Below are 26041 nucleotides of genomic sequence, written 5' to 3' on the forward strand. Positions count from 1 at the left end.
CATTAGCGCTTTTTAAGCGCACGCACGGCCGGGGGTAGCTCCGCCCCCGAGCCGGCTCTCTGCCCGGCGTGCCCGCCCCTTGCTTGTAGCGCCGCCTCCTAGCGCACAGCGGCGCCTGCGATCGGCGCACCCTATCTTTAGCATAGGGTGCGCAGATCGTGCGCAGGCCGTGCGCTAGTTGCGCTTTGACCTGCGCTGCGCACATTTGACGGTGCGCCGTGCGCGCCAAAATCAAACTTTTCGGATTTTGGCGCGCACGGCGCACCGTCAAAAGTGCGCAGCGCAGGTCAAAGCGCAACTAGCGCACGGCCTGCGCACGATCTGCACACCCTATGCTAAAGATAGGGTGCGCCGATCGCAGGCGCACTGTGCGCTAGGAGGCGGCGCTACAAGCAAGGGGCGGGCACGCCGGGCAGAGAGCCGTCTCGGGGGCGGAGCTACCCCCGGCCGTGCGTGCGCTTAAAAAGCGCTAATGTGAAACCAGCCTAATGCATAGCGCTGACATAATATAACCCATATGTGCGGGTGCTGCGAGCTGTCCGTCATTCCATAAAAAAAAAAACAGCTGAATCTGCGTCAATGGCCAGTAACGAAAGATGAGCATGAAGGTTCACTCTACCCTGGTCCGGCACACGCTTCGGTACACCGTGGCAGTGCGGTTTTCCTGGGCCGGCACTTGATTGCCGGCATCCTGGGCGCCTGTTACCATTACTAGACCTCTCGGGATTAGGATTCGCGAGATGTCTCGGTGTGTGTTAAGACATGACGCCACAGGGGGATCTAGTAGTTGCAAGAGGCACCCAGGATGCCAGCAATCAAGTGCCATCCTAGGAAGTTCACCTTGCCCTGGTCCGGTTGCTACAGAGTACACAAGTGAACGCTGGACCAGGGTAGGGTGAATCAGCACTAACAGTGCCTCCAATACAGATGTGAGCAGAGCTGCGGTCACCACATGAATCCTGCAGCTGTTTGCGTTGTAAATTCTGTACCTGTTGCAGCTTTTCCTTCTTTACATAGTACAGTATTAGTTCTCATTTCCACAGTTGTATAAATGTTTGCTCACAATTCTTTATTTACTTTAATTTGTAAATTATCGTTTAATCGTGAGACCGATCAGTTTGCAGAACAAACACCGGATAGTGTAAGTCGTATTAGCCGCACATGTGTACGTTATTCTCTGTTCAGAGCTGGTTTTTCAGCTAAATTCTATAGATACATTGAATGTCCAGCTCATATAACACATAATGGTGTTGTGTTCTACGGATCATATTGGCCACATATGCTGAAATGACACCGTAAACCGTATGTGAACAGTCCTAAGGCGGCTGCCAGTCTACTCCGGTACTACTGATCTGCCAAGCAGCAGAGTTTAAATCCCACATGGCCACTTCCTTCCCCCTGACCACGTTCTTCGTGAGAGTCATCAGACTGGACCATTGACATGAGATTGTAGCGGAGATCACTGGGACTTGATGGCAAAAATCTCTGCCGGTAGGAAATAAAAGGGAATCACTTACCTACAATAATGCTATGTACTGCAGATATAGTGGTAATATACAGGTAAATGGTGATTACTTCAGGAAACAGCATCTACTGGGAGAAAATGAAGTTCTGTTCTCCCTGCAACTGCTCGCTTCCAGTCATTGTGGGGGTGCAGGGGGGGGCTGTAAGTCATCACTTACTATACAATGCATATGCTGTAATCACTCCCGTACGCATGTGTGCAGTGATGGTGAGCGGTGACTGTTGCTTTCCTGTAAGCCAGCGGGTGCAGTGAGAAGGTCACTTTTTTCCTATAGCTATGCTCCCCAAGATTTAAAGGCACTCTGTCAGCACAAAATGACTGTTGAAACCAAGTACAGGCGCTCGGTGCAACACGACGGGGCCAATCACTTATACACACCTGCCTGCCTGCTTGTTTTCCCTCTGCCTCCAGCCTTTTTTGGCTCTACAACAATCAAAGAAGAGTGGCGGGGTGGAAATGGAAAACTGGAAGGTGTGTATAAATGATTGGCCCTGCCGTGATGCACCGAGCGTCTGTACTTGGTCCCATCAGCCATTCTGTGCTGACAGTCCCTTTAAACGCTATTTAACTGCAGATTAACTCTATATCTGAACAGTGAAATTGATGGGCAAAAAACCCCAGTCAATCTGATTGGGTGATGAAAAATAAAAATGACGTTTTGTGAGATGTTTGTACAGACACATTTGTTATCTAGCACAGTGGGTGGGTACATGCCGCTCTTCATCCTTACATATGTTTGCTTGGAGATGGAAACCAGTTGTGGACATATATACACAGTATGGTTAGGCTCTATTATTTGTGTATAGGCTCTATTATCCCCTCAAGTCTTGTATGAAAAAACCTCTCCACTTTTGTCTTCATCTTGTTTGTACTGTGATGACGTGGGATGGATGGGACAATTGTAGTCCTTACACTGTATATTGCCCATCACCGGCTCACTCCTGTAAAGGTGTCCATGAGGATAGGACCGTACATAATGTGATAGGGCAGTGGGGTCATAACTTGGGGGTGCCATTAAAAAGCTGACAAAGTAGGACTGGTAGTAAATGTGCCTGGTCTGTAGTGTGTTTCTGTGATCATTGATCTTCTTGTTCTGTCCATCTCCAGGTTCGTACGGGCAGAAGTCCTGGCAGGTTTTGTGAATGGCCTCTTCCTGATCTTCACAGCATTTTTCATCTTCTCAGAGGGAGTGGAGGTAAGGATTCTGGAATATGCACAAGATGCTCCGTCCCCGCTCACTTTCATATGGGTAGATGAGTGGCACTGATGACGTCCCATCACACGTGTATGGCCTGCAGGTATTGGGGCCTGTCCTGTCCATTAGGATACCTCCTGGTAGGAATGTGTCCATGGGACTTAATCAGCGCCACTTATCTCCCTATGTCTGTGCATAGATGTAAATGCTGAGTTTACTAATACATTTATATCTTCCTCTATTTACTGATTATACCATTTCATATGTAGCAGAGCTGTGTTTGATATTGGTGCTGCATTATTAGAATAACTCTTGACTTCCCAGAGTTAAAAAAAATCTTTCAATAGGATCAGCCCTCCTCTATATGGGCATGCAGGTCATGTGAAGCTGCATAAGATAATACCTTGATATCTGCGATCTTTTGTTTTATTCCAGAGAAATCAATGTTTTTTTCTTAATATGCAAATGAACTGTTAAGATCTATGGGCTGGACAATAGATCTCCCAAAGAATCTGCCTCCAGACCTGTCAGGATCAGGGGTTGTTGAGACCTTTGGCCGCACACGGCTATCACATGTGCAGGGGGCTTATCTTAGTTATCCCACCACTGCCACAGTGTGATGAAAAACAGCAAGCTAGTCTTGACCTATCAATTTACTGCATGGGGGCTTATTTTAGTTATCACACCGCTGCCAACAATGTGTTACAAACTGCCGGGATTTATGAATATCCCACTTTTGATTCCGCTTTGGAACTTGCAGCTTTTCGGCGACCCCTTTGCCCTCAGGTGAGTCAGGGAACTGCACCTAGAATAATTAGTCGCCGGTCGGGCCACTTGTTGTGCACTGGCTATTAGGCATACCGCAGCGAGGTAATTATAAAGGCTCTGGCCGCAGCCAGACAATCAGCTTATAAAACCCCTTCCGTCACTGCCAGCTAACCCACCTAGCCCAGAGCACACTTCACTGCCACCAGCTTCCGATTTCTCTATCAATATTTAAATTAATATAGGGGTACGAAGCCAACCCAAATTAGTAGCGTAATCACTTCAGGCACGTAAAAGTTTGGTATAGAGCATGGAGACGGACTAGTAGTTTTATATTTTACTCCAAAAGGTAGGCAGTGTTTACAGAAGGCATAAAAAGATTTTACAATATGAGATAATTAAAATATGTACAAGCAAATACAAATAATAGGGGATTAAGAGAAGAAATAAACTCACGTATTGCTCAGATCATCTTAGGCAAAACCATGCTGGTAGGAGGAGCTAGACGTCACAATGCATTGAGGGGTCTGGTTGCAGCAGTTTCCCAGGCACGAAGTGGCTGCAGACTCAGGGAAAGTACCTTATACCTCTAGGCTTGTGACATCACTAAAGGGGCTAGTTTGTTTCAGTCCTCCCACTGCGTTCAGAGTTACAATCTGGCTAAGAAAACTATAATAATCATATCTCGCAGAGGATACCTCGTATAGAAACGCACATAGTATCATCTTATCCAGCTTGTCGTTGGCGTTCATTCAAAACCAAACACGAAGCATCGGGCTGCCCCAGCTGCGCAGGAATCCACTTCTCTGATTCCGCTGAAGCTAGTATTTGGAAAAACACAGGCTAAATAGTCCCGTCGAAGGACGTCCCGGATGTGTACAGTACAGACCAAACGTTTGGACACACCTCATTCAAAGAGTTTTCTTTATTTTCATGACTATGAAAATTGTTGATTCACTCTGAAGTTATCAAAACTATGAATTAACACATGTGGAATTATATAATTAACAAAAAAGTGTGAACCAACTGAAAATTTGTCTTATATTCTAGGTTCTTCAAAGTAGCCACCTTTGCTTTGATTACTGCTTTGCACATTTTTGGCATTCTCTTGATGAGCTTCAAGAGGTAGTCACTGGAAATGGTTTTCACTTCACAGGTGTTCCCTGTCAGGTTTAATAAGTGGGATTTCTTGCCTTCTAAATGGGGCTGGGACCATCAGTCCATCAGTTGTGTTGTGCAGATGTCTGGTGGATACACAGCTGATAGTCCTACTGAATAGACTGTAGGAATTTGTATTATGGCAAGAAAAAAGCAGCTAAGTAAAGAAAAACAAGTGGCCATCATTACTTTAAGAAATGAAGGTCAGTCAGTCCGAAAAATTGGGGAAACTTTGAAAGTGTCCCCAAGTGCAGTGGCAAAAACCATCAAGCGCTACAAAGAAACTGGCTCACATGAGGATCGCCCCAGGAAAGGAAGACCAAGAGTCACCTCTGCTGCAGAGGATAAGTTCATCCGAGTCACCAGCCTCAGAAATCGCAGGTTAACAGCAGCTCAGATTAGAGACCAGGTCAATGCCACAGAGTTCTAGCAGCAGACACATCTCTACAACAACAGTTAAGAGGAGACTTTGTGCAGCAGGCCTTCATGGTAAAATAGCTGCTAGGAAACCACTGCTAAGGACAGGCAACAAGCAGAAGAGACTTGTTTGGGCTAAAGAACACAAGGAATGGACATTAGACCAGTGGAAATCTGTGCTTTAGTCTGATGAGTCCAAATTTGACATCTTTGGTTCCAACCACCGTGTCTTTGTGCGACGGATGGACTCTACATGCCTGGTTCCCACCGTTAAGCATGGCGGAGGACACTGTTGGGGATTTATTCAAAATTGAAGGCATACTGAACCAGCATGGCTACCACATCATCTTGCAGCGGCATGCTATTCCATCCGGTTTGCATTTAGTTGGACCATCATTTATTTTTCAACAGGACAATGACGCCAAACACTCTTCCAGGCTGTGTAAGGGATATTTGACCAAGAAGGAGAATGATGGGGTGCTACGCCAGATGACCTGGCCTCCACAGTCACCAGACCTGAACCCAATCGAGATGGTTTGGGGTGAGCTGGAACGCAGAGTGAAGGCAAAAAGGCCAACAAGTGCTAAGCATCTCTGGGAACACCTTCAAGACTGTTGGAAGACCATTTCCGGTGACTACCTCTTGAAGCTCATCAAGAGAATGCCAAGAGTGTGCAAAGCAGTCATCAAAGCGAAAGGTGGCTACTTTGAAGAACCTAGAATATAAGGCATATTTCAGTTGTTTCACACTTTTTTGTTAATTATATAATTTCACATGTGTTAATTCATAGTTTTGATGCCTTCAAAGTGAATCTACAATTTTCATAGTCATGAAAATAAAGAAAACTCTTTGAATGAGGTGTGTCCAAACTTTTGGTCTGTACTGTAGTTTTCGCATTTCTATCGTAAATTTGCGTCGCTTCATGACCAAATGATTAGATTCCAATTGTAGTCTATGAGCAGTCAGAGCACATGTGAAAGACAAAGGGGCTCCCTGCTGGGATGAGGGAAATCATTCACTTGTATTTCAGGTTACAAGGAGTGTATGTGGAGGCTGAGGGGGGGAAGCGGGGGTGGACAGTGTCACATGCCGTGAGTGAGCAGAAATTTGCAGGCATGACAGGCAAGGGAAAAGAGAAAAGAACGGGGGGGGTCAAGCCCTCACAACTGGCATACCAGAGTTCAGTATGTGAATGGAAGATTCTGGAATGTTTCGGCAGGTGTGATACTTTACATTATCATTACAAGACCTAATTATAAATGAATGGGGTTGATACCAGTGTGAGACATGTAATGACTGACAGTCTGCTCTACCGATCTTTCATTTATATTAATAATCCCTGGAGGCAGATTCTCGGGGAGATCCATGTCCAGTCTATAGATCTTAACATCTCATTTACATATTAAGAAAAACGTGGATTTCTGTGGAATAAAAGATCAGATATCCAGGTTTCATCTTATTCCGCTTCCTATGACCTACATGCCCATATAGACGTCGTAGGAGGGGTGATCCTACTGACAGACTCCCTGTAAGGTGCTTTTACCCTCAGTCCTGTGTGAATTGTTCCCTGTGATAAATTAGATCAGCTATGTCACCGTGTTTATACTCCATTATCCACAGCAATTTCTATAGTGTTTTCTGGGGCCTTGAAGTCTCATTGTCCTCGTTGTCTCGGAAGCTTTGAGAAAGGAGCACAAGCTGTATGATGTATTTCAGCCTATAAGGGTTTCTGTGAATGCTGCCTTCACTTTTATCTTGGTGTTTGTTATTGTAGCGGAAGAAATGGAAATATCCTGTTCAACTAGGATGTGCGGGAGCGGACACGGCGGACCTGTTTGTCTGGCACTAGTGATCTGCCCGCTGCTCTGATATGCCCATACGTAGCCTCCTGGATAATCTCATTATAGCAAATTTCACACAGTGACTGATGGATAATCTTGTTACAGTTTAGGCGACGATTTACCAGGGGTAATCGATTCGGAGGAAGATTACCTATACAATTTAGAGGAGCTGTCACCAAATCATCATTGTCCAGGTTTTGCTGCTCTTTTATTCATGCAGTTTCCCTGATCTGCTTTTTTTTTTTTTTTTTTTTTTTTAGTATACCTCCCTACGGTTTGGGAGATCCGGCCCTTTTTCTTTTTAGCGGTAATTTTAATCCCCTTTACTAAGGGGGCGTGGCTCACAGGATAATTACGCAGAGCCGCCTAAGGACACGCCCCCTTTTGTAGCGAGCAGATAAATGATACCAAATAAACCCACATGTCTACAACTGTAATCCGGACGTTAAAAAAACATAAAATCTGAATACTTGGGAAAGGAGAGAGAAGAAAATAAGACCATAAATCTGGCCTCTTTGATGTGGTGACAGGTCCTTGTGAGTGCCCAAGAATATTATCCATTTTCTGAATGCTCTGATTTCGGCAGGAGCTGCCAGCAATCTACGAGTGCCCAGATATTTTCCTCGCAGAAGATGTCAGGGGAAGGGAAGGATCAGGCATGTTGGATCTGAACATGCCCAATCCTTTGTTCTCTCTATAGAAAAGTTGCCATTAGTATTGACCGAGTTGACTGGCTGCAGTGCTGTCAGCATAAATTCAGCACTGCAGACAATAACAAAGGCTGGAAGAAGCAGCAGAAATGCTGCACAGGACCTGGGGAGGGTGATTTTAAAAAAAAAAAAAAAACCATAAGCCGTAGGACAGATGTTTTCTGAAAGTACACTGCCTATTGAATGTCTGATGCTACAGAGAGCAGTGTTTTCCTGAGCTGCCCCCATAACCCTTCCTCCAGCCCCCGACTTCCCTTACTACTGTGCCTAGGTGTGAAGCTGTCAGTCAGCAGCAGGAGGATGAGGAGCCGGCAGCTCAGGAATACGCATCAGATTTATCGATTAGCTTACGTTTCTTTTACGGTTTATCACAGAAAAGCTAATGTGCAGTAATAGACGACTTTTGCCGCATCTTTCCAGTCTAGTAGGTCTAACGTGTATTATTTTGTTGTTTTTTTTAAGCGAGCACTGGATACTCCTGAGGTCCATCATGAACGGTTACTACCAGTCTCTGTCCTTGGTTTTCTTGTAAACCTTATTGGAATATTTGTGTTCCAGCATGGCGGGAGTCATGGGCACTCACATGATGGCGGTATGTTATTCCATTTTTGGTTTTTCTAACTTTACCTGAAAGTGTCGGCGTTCATTTTATGTAATTTATAATCCCGTTCTTCATAGGAGAGTTCTGTGCTGATACCATTTCTGTTGCGGATAGAGATTTGCTTATGCTCAGTGGGGCAGCAGCACAAGTCTAACATCCTGTCCTAATATTCTGCTATGTAGTTCTGCCGCCTTACCGCGCTGGGGTCAAATCCCACCAAGGACAACATCTGCAAGGAGTTTGTATGTTCTCCCCGTGTTTGATTGTTCTTCTTCCGGGTTCTCCAGCTTCCTCCCACATTCCAAAGACATACTGATAGGCAGGGGTGAATCTAGCCTCTGTGCTGCCTGAGGCGAATTGCAGAATGTCGCCCCCCCATAGTAAATTTTTAAAATCATCGATAGAAATTAATCTGGTTCATATCCTGTAAAAATGAGGACAATGGTGGCCGTTTTAATTTAGAGAAATGGCAAAATAAAAGATGTCCTAATGCAAGGATGTCACATGATCACACACACATACAAGAACCTCACAGAGGAATCCAGAACAAGGATCATTAATGGCAATTACAGGCCTGGCACAAGCATACAGACACAATGATGGCTGCAGAGCAGTGGCCATGTAGGCAGGCACAGTCCTGCATCCTTCTAACCAGGGCTGTGGAGTCGGTAAGCCACAGTTGCGACTCCGACTCCTGGATTTTATCAGGCTCCGACTCCTTCATAAATGGCCAATTCATAACAACAAATTTACTGTTGTAAAATATTAAACATCGTGCTTATTCAGTTTCTCACCATCATATAAGTAATCAGACCACTTAGAGCAAAAACTACATTTATTAGAATACAATTAGAATATAGCAAATAACTTTTATAAACTTTTCTAAACTGTAAGTAAATATGCAATAAACACTTTTATGCAGTTAATAAGAAGAAATCTGTAAATTTGTCCTCAGAAAAAGTATTGCCTCTGTCAGATCCTCCTTTATGGATGCCCTCAAATCTGATCTAATTATTTTGAGAGCAGAGAGCAACCTCTCTACACTAACTTGTGTTGGTGGCAAAGCAGTAACCACTCGGGCAACATCTCTGACAATGTCAGGATACAGAGGAATCGCTTGTTGCACTGTTATTTTTGATGAACGGTCAAATTTCTCAATTTCTTTTAGTGCACATGAAAAATTCTGCTGAAATGTACTGGCTGTGTTCCTTGATGGGGATGACTCTTCTATGCGGGAACGCTTTGCACGGTCCTTGTGATCCAAATATTTTTCGAAATTAAATTCTTCATCAGTTGATGATGAGGGTGAAGATGTGGCAGGACGACCAAATTCTTCTTGTTTCTCCTGACTGTTCTGCAACCCTTTCATCCTTACTGCTATTTCAAACAGAGCTTCTTTTCCTTTACTTAGCTGTTGATCATCTGGAAGAATCCGATGCATTGGGTCTACATAAACAGCTGCCAAAAGAATGTTATTTTGTAATAGTAGCTCCTCTCTCCGTTTCATTGATGTAGCAATGCCACTTGCAATTAACCCTCCTCTTTGGGACAGGCGAAACATCATGTTCTTCCACTCCTTTAAGAAAATACCTGGAGTTAAGTCCTCTGCTTGTAATTTTTTAGTCACTGTAAATGGGTGCTCTAGCAATTTTTCCAGCTCAGTCACCTGATTCCACTGACTTTCATTTAGCGTCAGTTGAGGGTTAGCCATGTCTACAAGAAAGGTTTTCAGTTCAACCAAGCGCTGAATCATTAAGTAAGTACTGCCCCATCGTGTGGCTTGATCAATAATTGCCCCTTTTCCAGCACGTCTCTTCAAAATTGAGTCAACTTTAGGGGTTCTGGCAACAGTAGCCAATTTTCTCACCTTGCCAATCAGTGCAGCAGCATGTCCTTGCAGACTGTCTCTTATAGCCAGCTGTAGCGTATGCACAACACAGCGCATGTGATGAATGAAAGAACATATTGACACAGTTTCAACAAGATCATCTAAACTATCTTGTTGCTGTTCATCTGAAGCAACTTCAGTTTGCTCCTCAGTTACAATACTGTGTTCCTCTATTTCAAACATTTCTGTGTCTGTGGACCCAGAATGTTCTTCTAGCTGCTGGTCACCATCATTACTCTCATTCATTAGCTTAATAGTACTTATCATATTTGAAGCATTGTCAGTTACGACAGAAAGAACTTGCTCTTTTTTAAGTTCATAGTCTTGCAGAACCTTTTCCACCAAGACCTGGAGAAACTCACTGGTGTGATGAGCTTTGGTGTCTTTTACTGCCAATGTCTTGGTAACTATTTCATTTTTGTCACAAACAAATCGGACATTGATGGCAAAATAGTTCACTCTGTGACGTGTGCAGGCATCCATTTTAACAAACAGAAAGCGTCCCTTGAGAGTTTTTTTAAGTTCTTCCTTTTGTTTAAAAGCTTCTTCGATTACTAATTTTCTAATACTCTCTCTCTCCAGAGAAACACCAAGCTTGCGGGCCATTTCCCCATTCAGACACATAAAAGCTGGTCGTGAAAATAATGAAATAGGCACACTATCCTTTACAACAAGCTCTATGATCTGTTTTTTAACCCCTTCACGACCTTTGACGCCACGTAGGCGTCATGAAAAGTCGTGACAATACGACCCATGACGCCTATGTGGCGTCATGAATTGATTGCCCCCCTGCGGGTCGGGTGACCGGGGTCACTAAAAGGTCACCCGACCCGCACACAAAGGACCCTTCAGAGTCAACACCTGGGGGTGTGGCTTAGCCCCCACGTGCCTACGATCGCTCTGATTGGCTGATAAAAGTGAAACTGCCAATCAGAGCGATTGTAATATTTCACCAATGAAAATTGGTGAAATATTACAATCCAGCCATGGCCGATGCTGAAATAGCATCGGACATGGCTGGACACCGAGACCCGACCCCCCCCCCCCCCCCACACCGACTGACGGCACCGATCGGCTGCCGCCACCGTCTGACGGCACCGATCGGCAGCCGCCGTCATAATCTGCCCCCCCCCGCCTTCCCAGCCCTCCGATCATCCCCTCTCACTCTCCGATCACCCCCTCACCCTCCTTTGTGCCTCCGATCTCCCGCTATCCGTCCCGGTGTCCCGCCGTCCAGCGTCATGGGCGCCGCCATCTTAGAAGATGGCGGGCGCATGCGCAGTGCGCCGAATCGAATCTGCAATGCTGCAGATTCATTCATTTATTTTGATCACTATAATAAACTTTCATAGTGATCAAAATAAAAAAAAAAGTAAATCACCGCCCCCCTTATCACCCCTATAGGTAGGGACAAATAATAAAAAAAACAAAATATTTTTTTTTATTTTTCCATTAGGGCTAGGGTTAGGGCTAGGGTTAGGGCTAGGGTTGGACTAAGGGTTAGGGTTGGACTAAGGGTTAGGGTTGGACTAAGGGTTAGGGTTGGACTAAGGGTTAGGGTTGGACTAAGGGTTAGGGTTGGACTAAGGGTTAGGGTTGGACTAAGGGTTAGGGTTGGACTAAGGGTTAGGGTTGGACTAAGGGTTAGGGTTGGACTAAGGGTTAGGGTTGGACTAAGGGTTAGGGTTGGACTAAGGGTTAGGGTTGGACTAAGGGTTAGGGTTGGACTAAGGGTTAGGGTTGGGTTGGGGTTGGGATTACGGTTACGCTTGTGGTTAGGGTTAGAGTTGGGATTTCGTTAGGGGTGTGTTGGGATTAGGGTTGGGATTAGGGTTAGGGGTGTGTTGGGATTAGGGTTGGGATTAGGGTTAGGGGTGTGTTGGGATTAGGGTTGGGATTAGGGTTAGGGGTGTGTTGGGGTTGGAGATAGAATTGAGGGGTTTCCACTGTTTAGGCACATCACGGGGTCTCCAAACGCAACATGGAGCCACCATTTATTCCAGCCAATTTTGCGTTCAAAAAGTCAAACGGTGCTCCCTCCATTTCGAGCCCCGACATGTGCCCATACAGTGGTGTACCCCCACTTATGGGGTATCAGGGTACTCAGGAAAAATTGCACAACAACTTTGGGGGTCTAATTTCTCCTGTTGCCCATGGGGGCTAAAATAATTATTTTTGTGGAAAAAAATGATTTTTTATTTTCACGGTTCTGCGCTATAAACTTCTGTGAGGCACTTGGGGGTTCAACGTGCTCACCACACATCTAGATAAGTTCCTTGGGGGGTCTAGTTTTCAAAATGGGGTCACTTGTGGGGGGTTTCCACTGTTTAGGTACATCAGGGGCTCTGCAAATGTAACATGACGCCCACAGACCATTCCATCAAGTCGGCATTTCAAAACGTCACTACTTCCATTCCGAGCCCCAACGTGTCCCTGAACAGTGCCCCCCCCCCCACATATGGGGTACCAGTGTACTCAGGACAAACTGGACAACAACTTTTGGGGTCCAATTTATCCTGTTACCCTTGTGAAAATAAAAAATAGTGGGCTAAAAATAATTTTTTGAGGGAAAAAAAAATAATTTTTTATTTTCACAGCTCTGCGTTATAAACTTCTGTGAAGCACTTGGGGGTTCAAAGTGCACACCTCACATCTAGATTAGTTCCTTGGGTGATCTAGTTTCCAAAATGGGGTCATTTGTGGGGGGTTTGCACTGTTTATGTACATCAGGGGCTCTGCAAACGTAACATGACGCCCACAGACCATTCCATCAAGTCTTCATTTCAAAGCGTCACTACTTCCCTTCCGAGGCCCAACGTGTGCCCAAACAGTGGTCCCCCCCAGTTATGGGGTACCAGCGTACTCAGGACACACTGGACAACAACTTCTGGGGTCCAAAATATCCTGTTACCCTTGTGAAAATAAAAAAATAGTGGACTAAAAATCATTTTTTGAGGAAAAAAAAATATTTTTTATTTTCAAGCCTCTGCGTTATAAACTTCTGTGAAGCACCTGGGGGTTCAAAATGCTCACTATGCATCTAGATAAGTTCCTTAGGGGGTCTAGTTTCCAAAATGGGGTCATTTGTGGGGGAGCTCCAAAGTTTACGCACACAGGGGCTCTGCAAACACGACATGGTGTCCGCTAACAATTGGAGCTAATTTTCCATTCAAAAAGTCAAATGACGCTCCTTCCCTTCTGAGCCATGCCGTGCGCTCAAACAGTGGTTTCTCCCCACATATGGGGTACCAGTGTACTCAGGACAAACTGGACAACAACTTTTGGGGTCCAATTTATGCTGTTACCCTTGGGAAAATAAAAAATAGCGGGCTAAAAAATCATTTTTGAGGGAAAAAAAAATTATTTTTAATTTTCACTGCTCTGCGTTATAAACTTCTGTGAAGCACTTGGGGATTCAGAGTGCTCACTACACATCTAGATAAGCTCCTTGGGGGGGTTCTAGTTTCCAAAATGGGGTCACTTGTGTGAGTTTCTACTGTTGAGGCACACAGGGGCTCTGCAAACGCAACATGACGCCCGCAGAACATTCCATCAAAGTCTGCATTCCAAAATGGCGCTCCTTCCCTTCTGAGCTCTCCCGTGCTCCCAAACAGTGGTTCCCCCCCACATATGGGGTATCGGTGTACTCAGGACAAATTGCACAACAACTTTTGTGGTTCAATTTCTCCTGTTAGCCTTGTGAAAATAAAAAATAGCGGGCTAAAAAATCATTTTTGAGCAAAAAAAAATTATTTTTAATTTTCACTGCTCTGCGTTATAAACTTCTGTGAAGCACTTGGGGGTTCAAAGTGCTCACCACACATCTAGATAAGTTCCTTCGAGGGTCTAGTTTCCAAAATGGGGTCACTTGTGGGGGAGCTCCAATGTTTAGGCACACAGGGGCTCTCCAAATGCGACATGGTGTCCGCTAACGATTGGAGCTAATTTTCCAATCAAAAAGTCACATGGCGCTCCTTCCCTTCCGGGCCCTGCCGTGCGCCCAAACAGTGGTTTATGACCACATATGAGGTATCAATGTACTCAGCAGAAATTGCCCAACAAATTTTAGGATCCATTTTATCCTGTTGCCCATGTGAAAATGAAAAAACTGAGGCTAAATAAAATTTTTGTGAAAAAAAAAAAAAAAAAGTACTTTTTTTTTTTTTACGGATCAATTTGTGAAGCACCTGTGGGTTCAAAGTGCTCACTATGCATCTTGAAAAGTTCCTTGGAGGGTCTAGTTTCCAAAATGGGGTCACTTGTGGGGGAGCTCCAATGTTTAGGCACACAGGGGCTCTCCAAACGCGACATGGCAACCGCTAAATATTCAAGCATATTTTATTCGGTCGTCCATGACAGCACCACCTGAGAGAGGGATCCGCCCTTCCTAGGAACAGGAAAACCTACAGATACAAAAAGGGCGGCACCTCTCCCACGCATCAGTTGGTTTCCTGTTCCTAATAAGGACAGAACTCCCTACAGATCGTCCGTCATGGATAACTGAATTCCCAGGCCAGCGGACCGACTCAGGTAGCGGGGGGTTCTCCTACCTCGGTCTCGCTGGGGGCCCTGGATGCGCCACGGTGGGTCCGGGTAGGATTTCCACGGCAGTGGTAAGAGCAGGCGGAGACATGGTCCGGCGGTCGCCTTCTCCATGGGGCCGGTGAGGTAAGCGGCTCCCCCTGTGTCTCCTTCCCCCGGGGGTGCGGTCCGTTCGGGCGGGCGCCGCCGGCGGTGTCCCACAAAGGGAGCGGCGGTTCCGAGCCGGCGGCGCAGTGCTAGCCCCTTGCCGCGCGTCCCCGCGGCCTCTGTCGCGCGGCGGAAGTGACGCGGCGAAGGGGGCGGGGCCTAGCGCCGAAACCGGAAGTCGGATGCCGGTCGGCTTCCGGTTGTTGTGGACGCGCGCCGATGCGCGCCCGCCGCCTGAGGCGGCCGGGCACCTGAGGGGGAGGATCGCGAGGAGCGGTCCAATGGGGGGCCCGAACACCGGACGGAGTTCCTGCTGATCCGGAGGGGAAGCCTTCTTAAGACAGAAGGCATTGCTGCTGAGGTGCTTCAGGAGGCCCAGCGATGGACACAACAGAAGCCCCCATGGACCCACAAGAGGTGCAGCCCGTGGCAAAGCACCCCAGTGACCAGCCTAAGAGGCGGAAGGAGGGACGTTCGAGTGGACAGAGCCACAGCAGTTCCTCTAGGCCAAAGGATCCTCCTGCAGCCCCCCATGATCCGGTACCTGTCCTCATCTGCAAGGGTAAGAGATCTGCGAGAATGTACCCTGATGCAGTGTCCCCTTATGTTTTTTGATTCTCAGGGGAAGAAGGCCACAGGGAAACAGAAGCACAAGGAATGTGCCCTCTGTAGTTGCCCCTTACCAGATGGCCACCCTAAGAGATTGTGTCAGTCTTGCGTGAGACAGACGGTAGCGGAAGAAGCTCCAAGCTTCGCTACAGACCTGAGGCAATTAATCAGGACTGAAATAAAAGCCCTATCAAAAGAAGATTCTTCTAAAAGAACACGGGCTAGTGTTTCAGGCTCAGAATCTTCAGTCGGCCCTAGGAGGGAAGATATCTCCTCAGAGTTCTCGGCCTCCTCTTCTTCTTCCGAAGAGAATTCCAGCCGGTTCTGTTTTCCCTTGGACCAAATGGATAAATTAATTAAAACCATAAGGTCAACCATGGGGGTAGAAGAAAAAAAAGACAGAACTGTCTGCTCAGGACATTATGTTCGGGGGTCTAGACCCCAGAAAGCAAAGGACTTTTCCATTAAACGAAAGAGTCCAGAGCCTGATAGACAGGGAGTGGAAAAAAACGGAAAAAAGGGGTTCTATGCCGCCTGCTTTCAAGCGAAGATACCCCTTTGAGGACCCAATAGTAAGTCGATGGGATAAGGCCCCCAAGCTGGATGCAGCGGTAGCTAAGGCCTCCAAAAAGTCATCTATACCCTTCGACGATATGGCCTCCCTTTAAAGACCCCCTAGATAAAAAGGCAGATTCCTTTTTAAAGGGCACATGGGAGATGTCAGCAGGCGCCCTAAGGCCAGCAATAGCAGCCTCGTGCACAGCCAGATCCATGATGGTTTGGCTGGATCAATTGGACTCCCAGCTAAAGGATGGAACCTCGCGAGCTTCCATCCGTAAGTCTCTTCCAATTATCCAGAATGCTGCTGCCTTTCTGGCAGATGCCTCGGCAGACTCAGTAAGAATGGCGGCCAGGTCTGCAAGTTTGTCTAATTCGGCCCGAAGAGCCCTCTGGTTAAAATGCTGGCCTGGAGATATCCAAGCCAGGTCCCGTCTCTGTTCTATCCCCTGTGAGGGTGAATACTTGTTCGGCCCCGTCCTAGACGAACTGTTAGAGAAAGCCGGGGATGAGAAAAAGAAATTTCCGAGTCTGCCGAATACATCCTGGAGACGTCCCTTTTCTAGGAAAGGGTATTCCCGCAGGAGGCAGGCCAGAGATCAGAACAGATGGGACAACAAGAAAACCAGAGGTACGGGCTTCATGTTCGGAGGAGGGGGGCGCCAAGAAGGTCCATCACGGGATAATAAGAAGCCGCCCCAATGACTAGTGGCTCCGGTAGGAGGAAGATTATCTGCCTTCTACCCGGCCTGGGCCAGAATCTCAAATAGCAGCTGGATACTGGGGGTGATAGCTACAGGACTGCACCTAGAGTTCTCCCGCGTTCCCCAAGATCGGTTCAAGGTAACTCCGCTCAAATCTTCCCCGCTAGAACAGGCTGCCCTGGAGACCGAGGTCCTCGAGCTACTGGACAAAAAAGTCCTGACGAGAGTTCCAGAGGAAGAGAGGGGGAAAGGCTTCTATTCCCCCCCTGTTCTTGGTCCGTAAACCGGACGACTCATTTAGGGCTATATTTAACCTCAAAGCCCTCAATAAATTCCTGGTCGTACGTCCATTTAAAATGGAAACAATTAACACCGCAATAAAAATGCTGTTTCAAAACTGCTTCATGGTGGTCCTAGATCTGAAAGACGCTTACTACCATATACCCATATGTCTAGCACACCAACCTTTCCTTAGACTGGCGGTTCAGTTGGAGGGGTCAATCCAGCACTTCCAGTACGCGGCCTTACCCTTCGGGGTGGCAGTTGCGCCCCGAGTATTCACCAAAGTGATGGCAGAGGTGATGGCCCATCTGCGCGAGCTAAACATTCTAGTCGTTCCCTATCTAGATGACCTCCTTATAATAGGCAGTTCAGCCGAGCAGTGTTTAGAACAATTACAGAAAACAACGGCGGCTCTAGAGCGGTTGGGATGGCTACTTAATATCAAAAAATCCCGTTTGCAGCCATTAAAAATTCAACAATTTCTAGGCCTAACCCTAGATTCTAAAAAGCAGGAATGCCGTCTGCCCCCAGAGAAGCTGCTGCACCTGCATGGCCGGGTCCTGAACGCTTCCAACAACCCCTCCATGTCCCTCAGGAAATCCATGTCCCTGTTGGGTTCCCTCTCATCCTGCATTCCCGCGGTCCAGTGGGCCCAAGTTCATACGAGAACTCTACAGGGCGAAGTTTTATGGTATCAGAGGATTCTGGGGGGTAACTTAGAAGGTCGACTGACCTTATCCAGAAACACAATAGAGTCCCTGGAGTGGTGGCTAGAAAGAAATAACTTGTCTAGAGGGGTCCCTTGGGAGTATAACATTACCCGCGTGGTCACCACGGATGCAAGTCCTTCCGGTTGGGGGGCGCATACGTAGGAAATTCTGGTCCAGGGCCTATGGGAACGGGATCAGATACAAATGTCTTCTAATTTGAAAGAATTGACAGCGGTAGTACACGCAGCTAAAGAGCTCCTTATGTATCTACAGGGCCATCACGTACGAGTTCTCTCGGACAATCGAGTGGCCGTGGCCTATATCAACCACCAAGGCGGAACTCGATCCAAAACTCTGATGAACGTGGCAGGACAGTTGTTCCAGCTAGCAGAGCGGCATTTTTTTATCTCTCACTGCTCTTCACATAAGAGGAAAAGAGAACGTCGCGGCAGATTTCCTAAGCCGCAATCTGTTAAAACAAGGAGAGTGGGCCTTAAACACCTCCATTTTCGTTCAGATTGTGCAGAGATGGGGTCAACCAGAGGTGGATCTATTCGCCACCAAGGAGAACTCGAAAACGACAAAGTTTTGCTCCCTAAATCCCAGGGAGACTCCTCTGGCAGTAGATGCGCTACTGATAAAATGGGACTTCAGGCTAGCCTACGCCTTTCCTCCCCTATCTCTACTTCCTCTAGTGTTGAGGAAGATCAGGAAGGACAGGGCAAGGGTCATAGTCATCGCCCCGTTCTGGCCCAGAAGAGCATGGTTCTCGAACCTCAGGATCATGTCGGTAGACGATCCTTGGGTTCTCCCAGACATCCCGGACCTTCTGTCCCAGGGCCCGGTCTTCCACCCTCAGGTGGCTGGCCTACATCTCACGGCGTGGAATTTGAGCGGTCACTGCTAAAAAGTAAAGGCTTCTCCCCAGACCTAATTGACACTCTACTAAAAAGTAGGAAAGTGGTGACAACTAAGATTTACGTCAGAATTTGGAAAAGATTCCTCCAAAGCTCAAATATAAATACTGATGATTCCGTCCCTATAGGCCAGATCTTGGAATTTTTACAAAAAGGGCTGGACTTGGGTCTCTCCACCAGTACCCTTAAAGTACAGGTATCCGCCTTAGGGGCCCTCTTTAGCTGCAACATCGCGGCTAATTACTGGGTCAATAGGTTTATCAAAGCAGCGAGTAGATCCAGACCAATAGTAAAGAATAGACTCACGCCATGGGATTTGAACCTAGTCCTCACAGCTATGACAGAAGCGCCATTTGAACCCATCTCGTCAGCCTCTATTAGGAACCTATCCCTCAAGATAGCTTTCCTAATAGCCATAACGTCAGCCCGTAGGGTAAGCGACATTCAGGCATTGTCTAGGCGCCCACCTTTTCTTCAGGTAAAAGAGGATAGGGTAATACTTAGACCTGACCCAGCGTATTTACCAAAAGTAGCCTCCAGCTTTCATAGGTCGCTGGAAATAGTCCTTCCATCCTTCCTCCCTAAACCAACTAATGAGAAAGAGGAGAAGCTACACACTTTAGATGTTAGGAGATGCCTCTTGGGGTATCTAGCGGCTACTGATCCCTGGAAGAAAGACAATGCCCTCTTTGTCTCCTACCAAGGCCCTAGGAAAGGTCTTAGGGTGTCCAAAAGTACACTAGCCAGATGGATTAGAGAAGCAATCTCGTTAGCTTATGCCTCAAAAGGTAGAGTAGCTCCGGAGAAATTGAAGGCGCATTCCACCAGAGCCGTGGCGACCTCGTGGGCCGAGAGATCGGAAGTCTCCATCGACCAGATTTGTAAGGCGGCCACTTGGTCCTCTCCGAGCACTTTTTATAGTCATTATAGGCTAGACTTGGGTGCTTCTGCAGACCTCTCCTTCGGTATCAGGGTTCTTCAGGCTGTAGTCCCCCCCCTAAAGTAGTGATTACTCTCTGTAATTCTCTCACGTGGTGCTGTCATGGACGACCAAATAAAGTCTTAGTTACTCACCGGTTAACGGTATTTTTCGGAGTCCATGACAGCACCCATAGATTCCCTTCCCTTAGTTAATTTGGGTGTGCACGTCTTCCCTTTGTACATATCCACGGGTGATAAAAATTTAAGTATTAATATTGTTGTACATATAATCATGCATTAACCTTGGAGGTCCTCTTTTATGCTCTGTAATCCAACTGATGCGTGGGAGAGGTGCCGCCCTTTTTGTATCTGTAGGTTTTCCTGTTCCTAGGAAGGGCGGATCCCTCTCTCAGGTGGTGCTGTCATGGACTCCGAAAAATACCGTTAACCGGTGAGTAACTAAGACTTTCCATTCAAAAAGTAAAATGGCGCTCCTCGCCTTCTGAGCTCTGCCGTGCGCCCAAACAGTGGTTTATGACCACATATGAGGTATTGGTGTACTCATAAGAAATTGCCCAACAAATTTTAGGATACATTTTATCCTGTTACCCATGTGAAAATGAAAAAACTGATGCTAAAAGAAAATTTTGGTTGGAAAAATTAAAATGTCCATTTTTTCATTCCATGTTGCTTTAGTTCCTGTGAAGCACCTGAAGGGTTAATAATCTTCTTGAATGTAGTTTTCAGTAGCTTGATGGGTGCAGTTTTTAGAATGGTGTCACTTTTGGGTATTTTCTGCTATATAGACCCCTCAAAGTGACTTCAAATGTGAGGTGGTCCCTAAAAAAAAATGGTTTTGTAAATTTTGTTGTAAAAATGAGAAATTGCTGGTCAACTTTTTACCCTTATAACTTCCTAACGAAAAAAAATGTTGTTTCCAAAATTGTGCTGATGTAAAGTAAACATGTGGGAAATGTTATTTAGTAACTATTTTGTGTCACATAACTCTCTGGTTTAACAGAATAAAAATTCAAAATTTGAAAATTGCAAAATTTTCACCAAATTTCCATTTTTTTCACAAATAAACGCAAAAATTATCGACCTAAATTTACCACTAACATGAAGCCCCATATGTCACGAAAAAACAGTCTCGGAATCGCTAGGATGCGTTGAAGCGTTCCTGAGTTATTACCTCATAAAGGGACATTGGTCAGAATTGCAAAAAATGGCCAGGTCGTTAAGGTCAAAATAGGCTGGGTCATGAAGGGGTTAAATGTATCTACTGTCATTGTCACAGTAACTTTGTCACTGACAAAATATCTTGCAACTGATGGCTGCAAAGTTCTCTGCTCCTTTGTTTGGCTGGAAGAGCTGGGCACTGGTTCATTGGTTTGGATGCAGTCTTTCTCATCCACTGCTATCAGTACTTCTGGATGAAAGCGCTGTAAGTGTCTCTTTAGATTAGAAGCTCTGGTAGGAGCATTTTTATCTTTGCCTGAATATGCACTCATCTTGGCTTCACAGCATTTGTTTTCGTCTGGATCATTTGTCATACACTGACAGACATAATGTTTTCTATCTTGAGTGATGGTGAAATGTTCAAATACAGCTGATTTAATGTGATGCTTCTTTGACATTCTCAGGTTTTTAATTCTGCATTCACAATCCAAATGACAATTGTTTTTCCTAAAAACAATTGTAAAAAATTATTGCCAGGTCGTACAACTGATATAGTGGTCAGTAATACTGTTATTATTCCTCATGTACTCACAGTTAACTGATGCAAAGTTTGTTGAAAGGATAATACTTCTTACAGTCTTCCTCTTCTGAGTAGCAGGCAGCTGTGAGATGCTTGGAAGACGCACACCTAGTATGATCTAGTCTAGAGGAGGTGCTTTACTACTAAGAATTTGCAACACATTTTCACTTTGTTTCATACATTGTAAGTAGGGGGGGTTGGGGCAGCATGAGGTTAACCAAGTATAAGATTAGATAAGGGCAGTGGAGAACAGTGACACACAAGAAGTAAGAAATGTCTCTATATCCAGCAGAACTGCTTATCACTGTTGTTCATAGTTTGATAGAACATATATATTTGAGTAACATTTATAAAATTCATATGAAAGTTCAATTCTGAAATATTAATACATTTTTTTTAAAGCTGGAGTCGGTACATTTCTACCGACTCCGACTCCAACCAAAACTAACTCCGACTCCACGACTCCGACTCCACAGCCCTGCTTCTAACACAGGAGGCAGCACTGATTGACAACCTATTATCTCTGGCAAACGCCTACAAAACTCTGGACCGCTCCAATGTGGCTGCTGCCTGGCACTGACCATTCAAGACATGTCCACCATGCAGCACCGTCCACACACCACATGCAACAACCTGGACTCGGAGCATCAACAAGCAGCCACTGCACTAAGCTGGTAAAATGGCGCGTCTTCCCCAACAGACCACGCCGCCTTCTCCCAAAACGCTTAGCCAATCCCAAGCGCCGCACACAGGGCTGTCCGGAGCTAATAGCAGGGGCCTTCCTATTGGGTAAGGGATGTGAGAGCGGGAAGGGAGACGAGCGCAACCGACGCTCAGGAGAAACATGGCTGAATGTCTGTATGTACCGAGGGTCTGCATTGGACGTGGCGTGTAAGTTATGGGCAGTCAGTCCTGCAGCAGAGACATATATGTGCAAGGGACAAGGCATCCTGCACCAGGGTGTACAACGAGATCATGGGGCCCCAAAGCAGAAGTTCTCATGGCTCCCTGCCTCCAAAAAAAAAAACTGTCTGGGTCACATAGGTAAAAATCTCACAACTTTGCTGCTGTTGTAATTTTCCTCCTATTGAAGCCCCCAGATTCCTCTTTCATTGTCGCCATAAAGTATGATGCCAACAAAGGTGCCCCACAAACAATATGACCCCCACAGTGATTCCTCCACACGCACAGTATGATGACCTTACTGTACCCCCTCAACTATCCCGCCACAGTATGATCCCCAACTGTGAGCCCCATATAGCCCTCCATACTGACACACACATCATACATGTCCTTCGTACACACATGCTATATATCAGATGCACAGCAGGTACCCATCATATATACATCATATACACAGAACATGCATGCAGGACAAGTGTATATACACACACTTCAGTATACTCAAAAAATATCTAAACACACAGACACAACCCCCCCCCACCCACACACACAACCCCCTCACACGCAGACGCATGCAAAGACACAACCCACACACACCACACACACACACACACACACACACACAACCCACTCACACACAGACGCATGCAAAGACACAACCCCCACACAAGCCCACACCAACACACAACAGACAACCCACACACCACACAGACACAACCCATACACCACACAACACAGAGACGCAACACACGCAGACACACCACAGATGCAACCCACACACCACAAAGACACACAGCACAGACACAACCCACACACCAAACCCACACACGCAGACACAACTCACACAGAAGCAGACACACCACGGACACAACCCACGCCACACAGACACACAACACACAGATACAACCTACACACAGATACAGAGACCCAGCCCACACACACACAGACCCAACCCACACAGAGACACAACCAACTCAGAGAGACACAACAAGAGACACAACCCCCACACAGACAGACACACAACTCCCTCACTCAACCAACACCGATACACAACAGACAATGCACACACCACATAGAGAGCACAACCCATACACCACACAACACAGACACAACCCACACACCAAACACAGAGAGACACAACCCACACATGCAGACACAACTCACACAGAGACAACCCACACACAAGCAGACACACCACAGAGATACAACCTAGACAGAGACTCAACCCACACAGAGACACAACCCACGCAGACACAACCCCCACACAGACACACACAATCCACACCGACAGACAACGCACACACCACATAGAGAGCACAAAGACACACCACAGACACAACCCACAGAGACACAACCCACACACACAAAAGGAAAGGAGACCCAACCCACACACACAGACTCAACCCCTACACAGACACACTACCCACACAGACACACACACACACACACACAACCCACAGGGACACAACCCACACAGACACATGGAGACACACACTCCTCTGTGCTACAGGGGTGGGAGCTGGTGTACATGTGCAGCTTTCCCTGCTCACAGCAGCTGAGCCCCACACCCACCCTCTGCCGGTACTGCCCAGCGGGAGATTTGTCACCTTGTGGATTGGAGCTGCTTCTCCTCCATATCTTCCAACACAGGTGGCTCCTCTGATCTTATTTCCTGGCTCTCACTTCTTCCCTTCAAAGACGCGCCATGCAGGAGGACAGGAGCACTGGCCAATCAGCTCTTCTGTCAGTGATATGAGAGCGTTCATTGGCCAGTGTTCTTCTCCTGCAGGACACCTCCCCTCTCTGAGCTGCTGAACCCGGAGGGTGAAAGCTGCCGCACATCAGTAATCATAAGTGCATATTCCCACAGTATGACGCGGACAGTGGCACAGCAGGAGAAAGCAGGACGTCAGGGAGAGAAGAGCCGCCAAATGCAGGCACAAGACGGCATCTGAATGAATGGCCCCCCGCAGATGCCGCCCCCCTTTTTATCATCAGGTGGCACCGACTGAGGCAACTGACTCAAGTTGCCTCATGATAGGTGCGCCCCTGCTTATAGGGAATCTAGATTGTGAGCCCCATCAGGGACACCAATGTCTGTAAAGCGCTGCCGACATAAGAGAGTAAAATAATATAAATGCCAGCACATGTAAAATTGATGAATCTTCAGTCCCGGCTGTCAAAATATTTTTAAATGTGTGCAACATTCTTCTTTTTTAGGTCATGGGCACAGTCATTCTTTATTTAATGGTTCCTTGAGTCAAGGGCATAGCCATAGTGGAGGTCACGGGCACAGCCATGCGGGTGGGCATGGCCACAATCACGGAGGAGATCATGACCACAGTCACGGAGGGAATCATGGCCACAGTCATGGAGGGGATCATAGCCATAAACATGGACATGGTTATGGGTCCTCTTGTCCAGGTACGATACATTTGTATAATGTATTGTTTGGTCTTTTATATTTTGCTGTTCTCCTGGGTCAAAGGGGGTTTTCTACCATAGTAAGTGATGGTATACTGGGATTAACAATGAAGAAGTCACCTCTCTACTAATGCAGAATTATATAATTGCAGTAAACATTGTACGTTTCGTAATGAAATTGTCCCTATAGGTTTTTTTTTTTTTTTTCATATCACCCATCTTTAAGTTTATTAGAGAAAAATGTCTCCTCACTTATCAGTCATTAATACTCTTCCCCCCCCCCCCCCCCCCCCCCACACACACACACACACACACTGGTTAAATCTGCCCTTAGTTCTGTCTTCACTGAGGGATCAAATTACAGTGGCCACCTATAGAAGTCTATGGAGATTGGCAGGGAGAGAATGTGAAGGGGAAAAGATGCAGCGTGCACAAAGCACTGAACCCTCTGGTGAAAGTTAGCACGCCAGTCTCCTCGATTCAATATCTGACTGAGGGATTGTATTCTGAAATGTGTCAGATTGTGTTATGATTTTACTGTCATTTCTGCACATGGATTTCCAATAAAGTGTTGAACCGGGGAGAATGGAGCGCCGACTTTCTTCTGTTTGGATATATTCCCTTGCCTACTCAAGCTGACATGCACCCAGGGTGTTATTGATGCAGATGTGGTGAGCGGTCACTGTTCGCGTTTGTTCTCGTGACTTGGACCTGCAAGCAGAGATCGTGCTGTTCAGGCCAGCTGCTGGCCCAAACTGGTCTGTCAGTAGAGATGGGCGGACACCTGGATGTTCGAGTTCGGCCGAACAGTTACAAAAAGTTTGTGCACCTTTTGGCCCCGAACCTGGACCCCATTCACTTGAATGGGGGGCCCGAACATCCACTGTTTGCCATGCAGTCATGTGCATGACAGCATGGCAAACACCACATCTTCTGATCGGTGGTGAAATCATCCCCACCGGTCAGAGAGCCACGGTTCCCATGCAGTCAAAAGACAGCGTGAGCGCTCATTTGTGATCGGCGGTATAAAGTTTACCTCCGGCCACTGGTGTCAGCATATGGGACTAATGCTTCCATCATCCAACGCCTGCTGAGGCTAATCACAGCGAGAGTAGGCGCAGCTGATGGGAGTATTCATTAGCTGGCTCCTGTGCTGTAAATAAATTTAAAAAAGAATGGCGTGTTTCCCTGTATTAATTAATCATTTAAAAAATGGCGTGGGGTCCCCCCCCATTTTTGACAACCAGCCTTGCTAAAGCAGACAGCTGAGTGCTGGTATTCTCAGGCTGGTAAGGGGCCATGGATATTGCCCCCCAGCTTAAAAATAGCAGCCGCAGCTGCCCAGAAAAGGCACATCTATTAGATGCACCAATTATGGTGCTTTGCCCAGCTTTGTATTGTCAGGTGACATCAAGCCCAAGACTTAGTAATGGAGAGGCGTGTATAAGACACCTATCCATTAGTA

The 26041-nt window shown here is 46.5% G+C and overlaps 1 protein-coding gene across 2 annotated transcripts in view; it reads left to right on the top strand.

The window, feature by feature from the left end:
• Positions 1-26041, top strand: part of SLC30A7 (solute carrier family 30 member 7) — a 70119-nt gene that overhangs the window by 21573 nt on the left and 22505 nt on the right. For both annotated transcript variants that reach the window (XM_073571658.1, XM_073571657.1), the window contains exons 4-6: positions 2633-2720; positions 8074-8203; positions 24373-24576. In XM_073571658.1, coding sequence (XP_073427759.1) covers positions 2633-2720; positions 8074-8203; positions 24373-24576 — 422 coding nt within the window. The remainder of the gene's footprint in view (positions 1-2632; positions 2721-8073; positions 8204-24372; positions 24577-26041) is intronic.

This window comes from Dendrobates tinctorius, unplaced genomic scaffold, assembly GCF_039654945.1.
Source record: "Dendrobates tinctorius isolate UK_male_01 unplaced genomic scaffold, ASM3965494v1 ptg000029l, whole genome shotgun sequence".
NCBI lineage: Eukaryota > Metazoa > Chordata > Amphibia > Anura > Dendrobatidae > Dendrobates > Dendrobates tinctorius.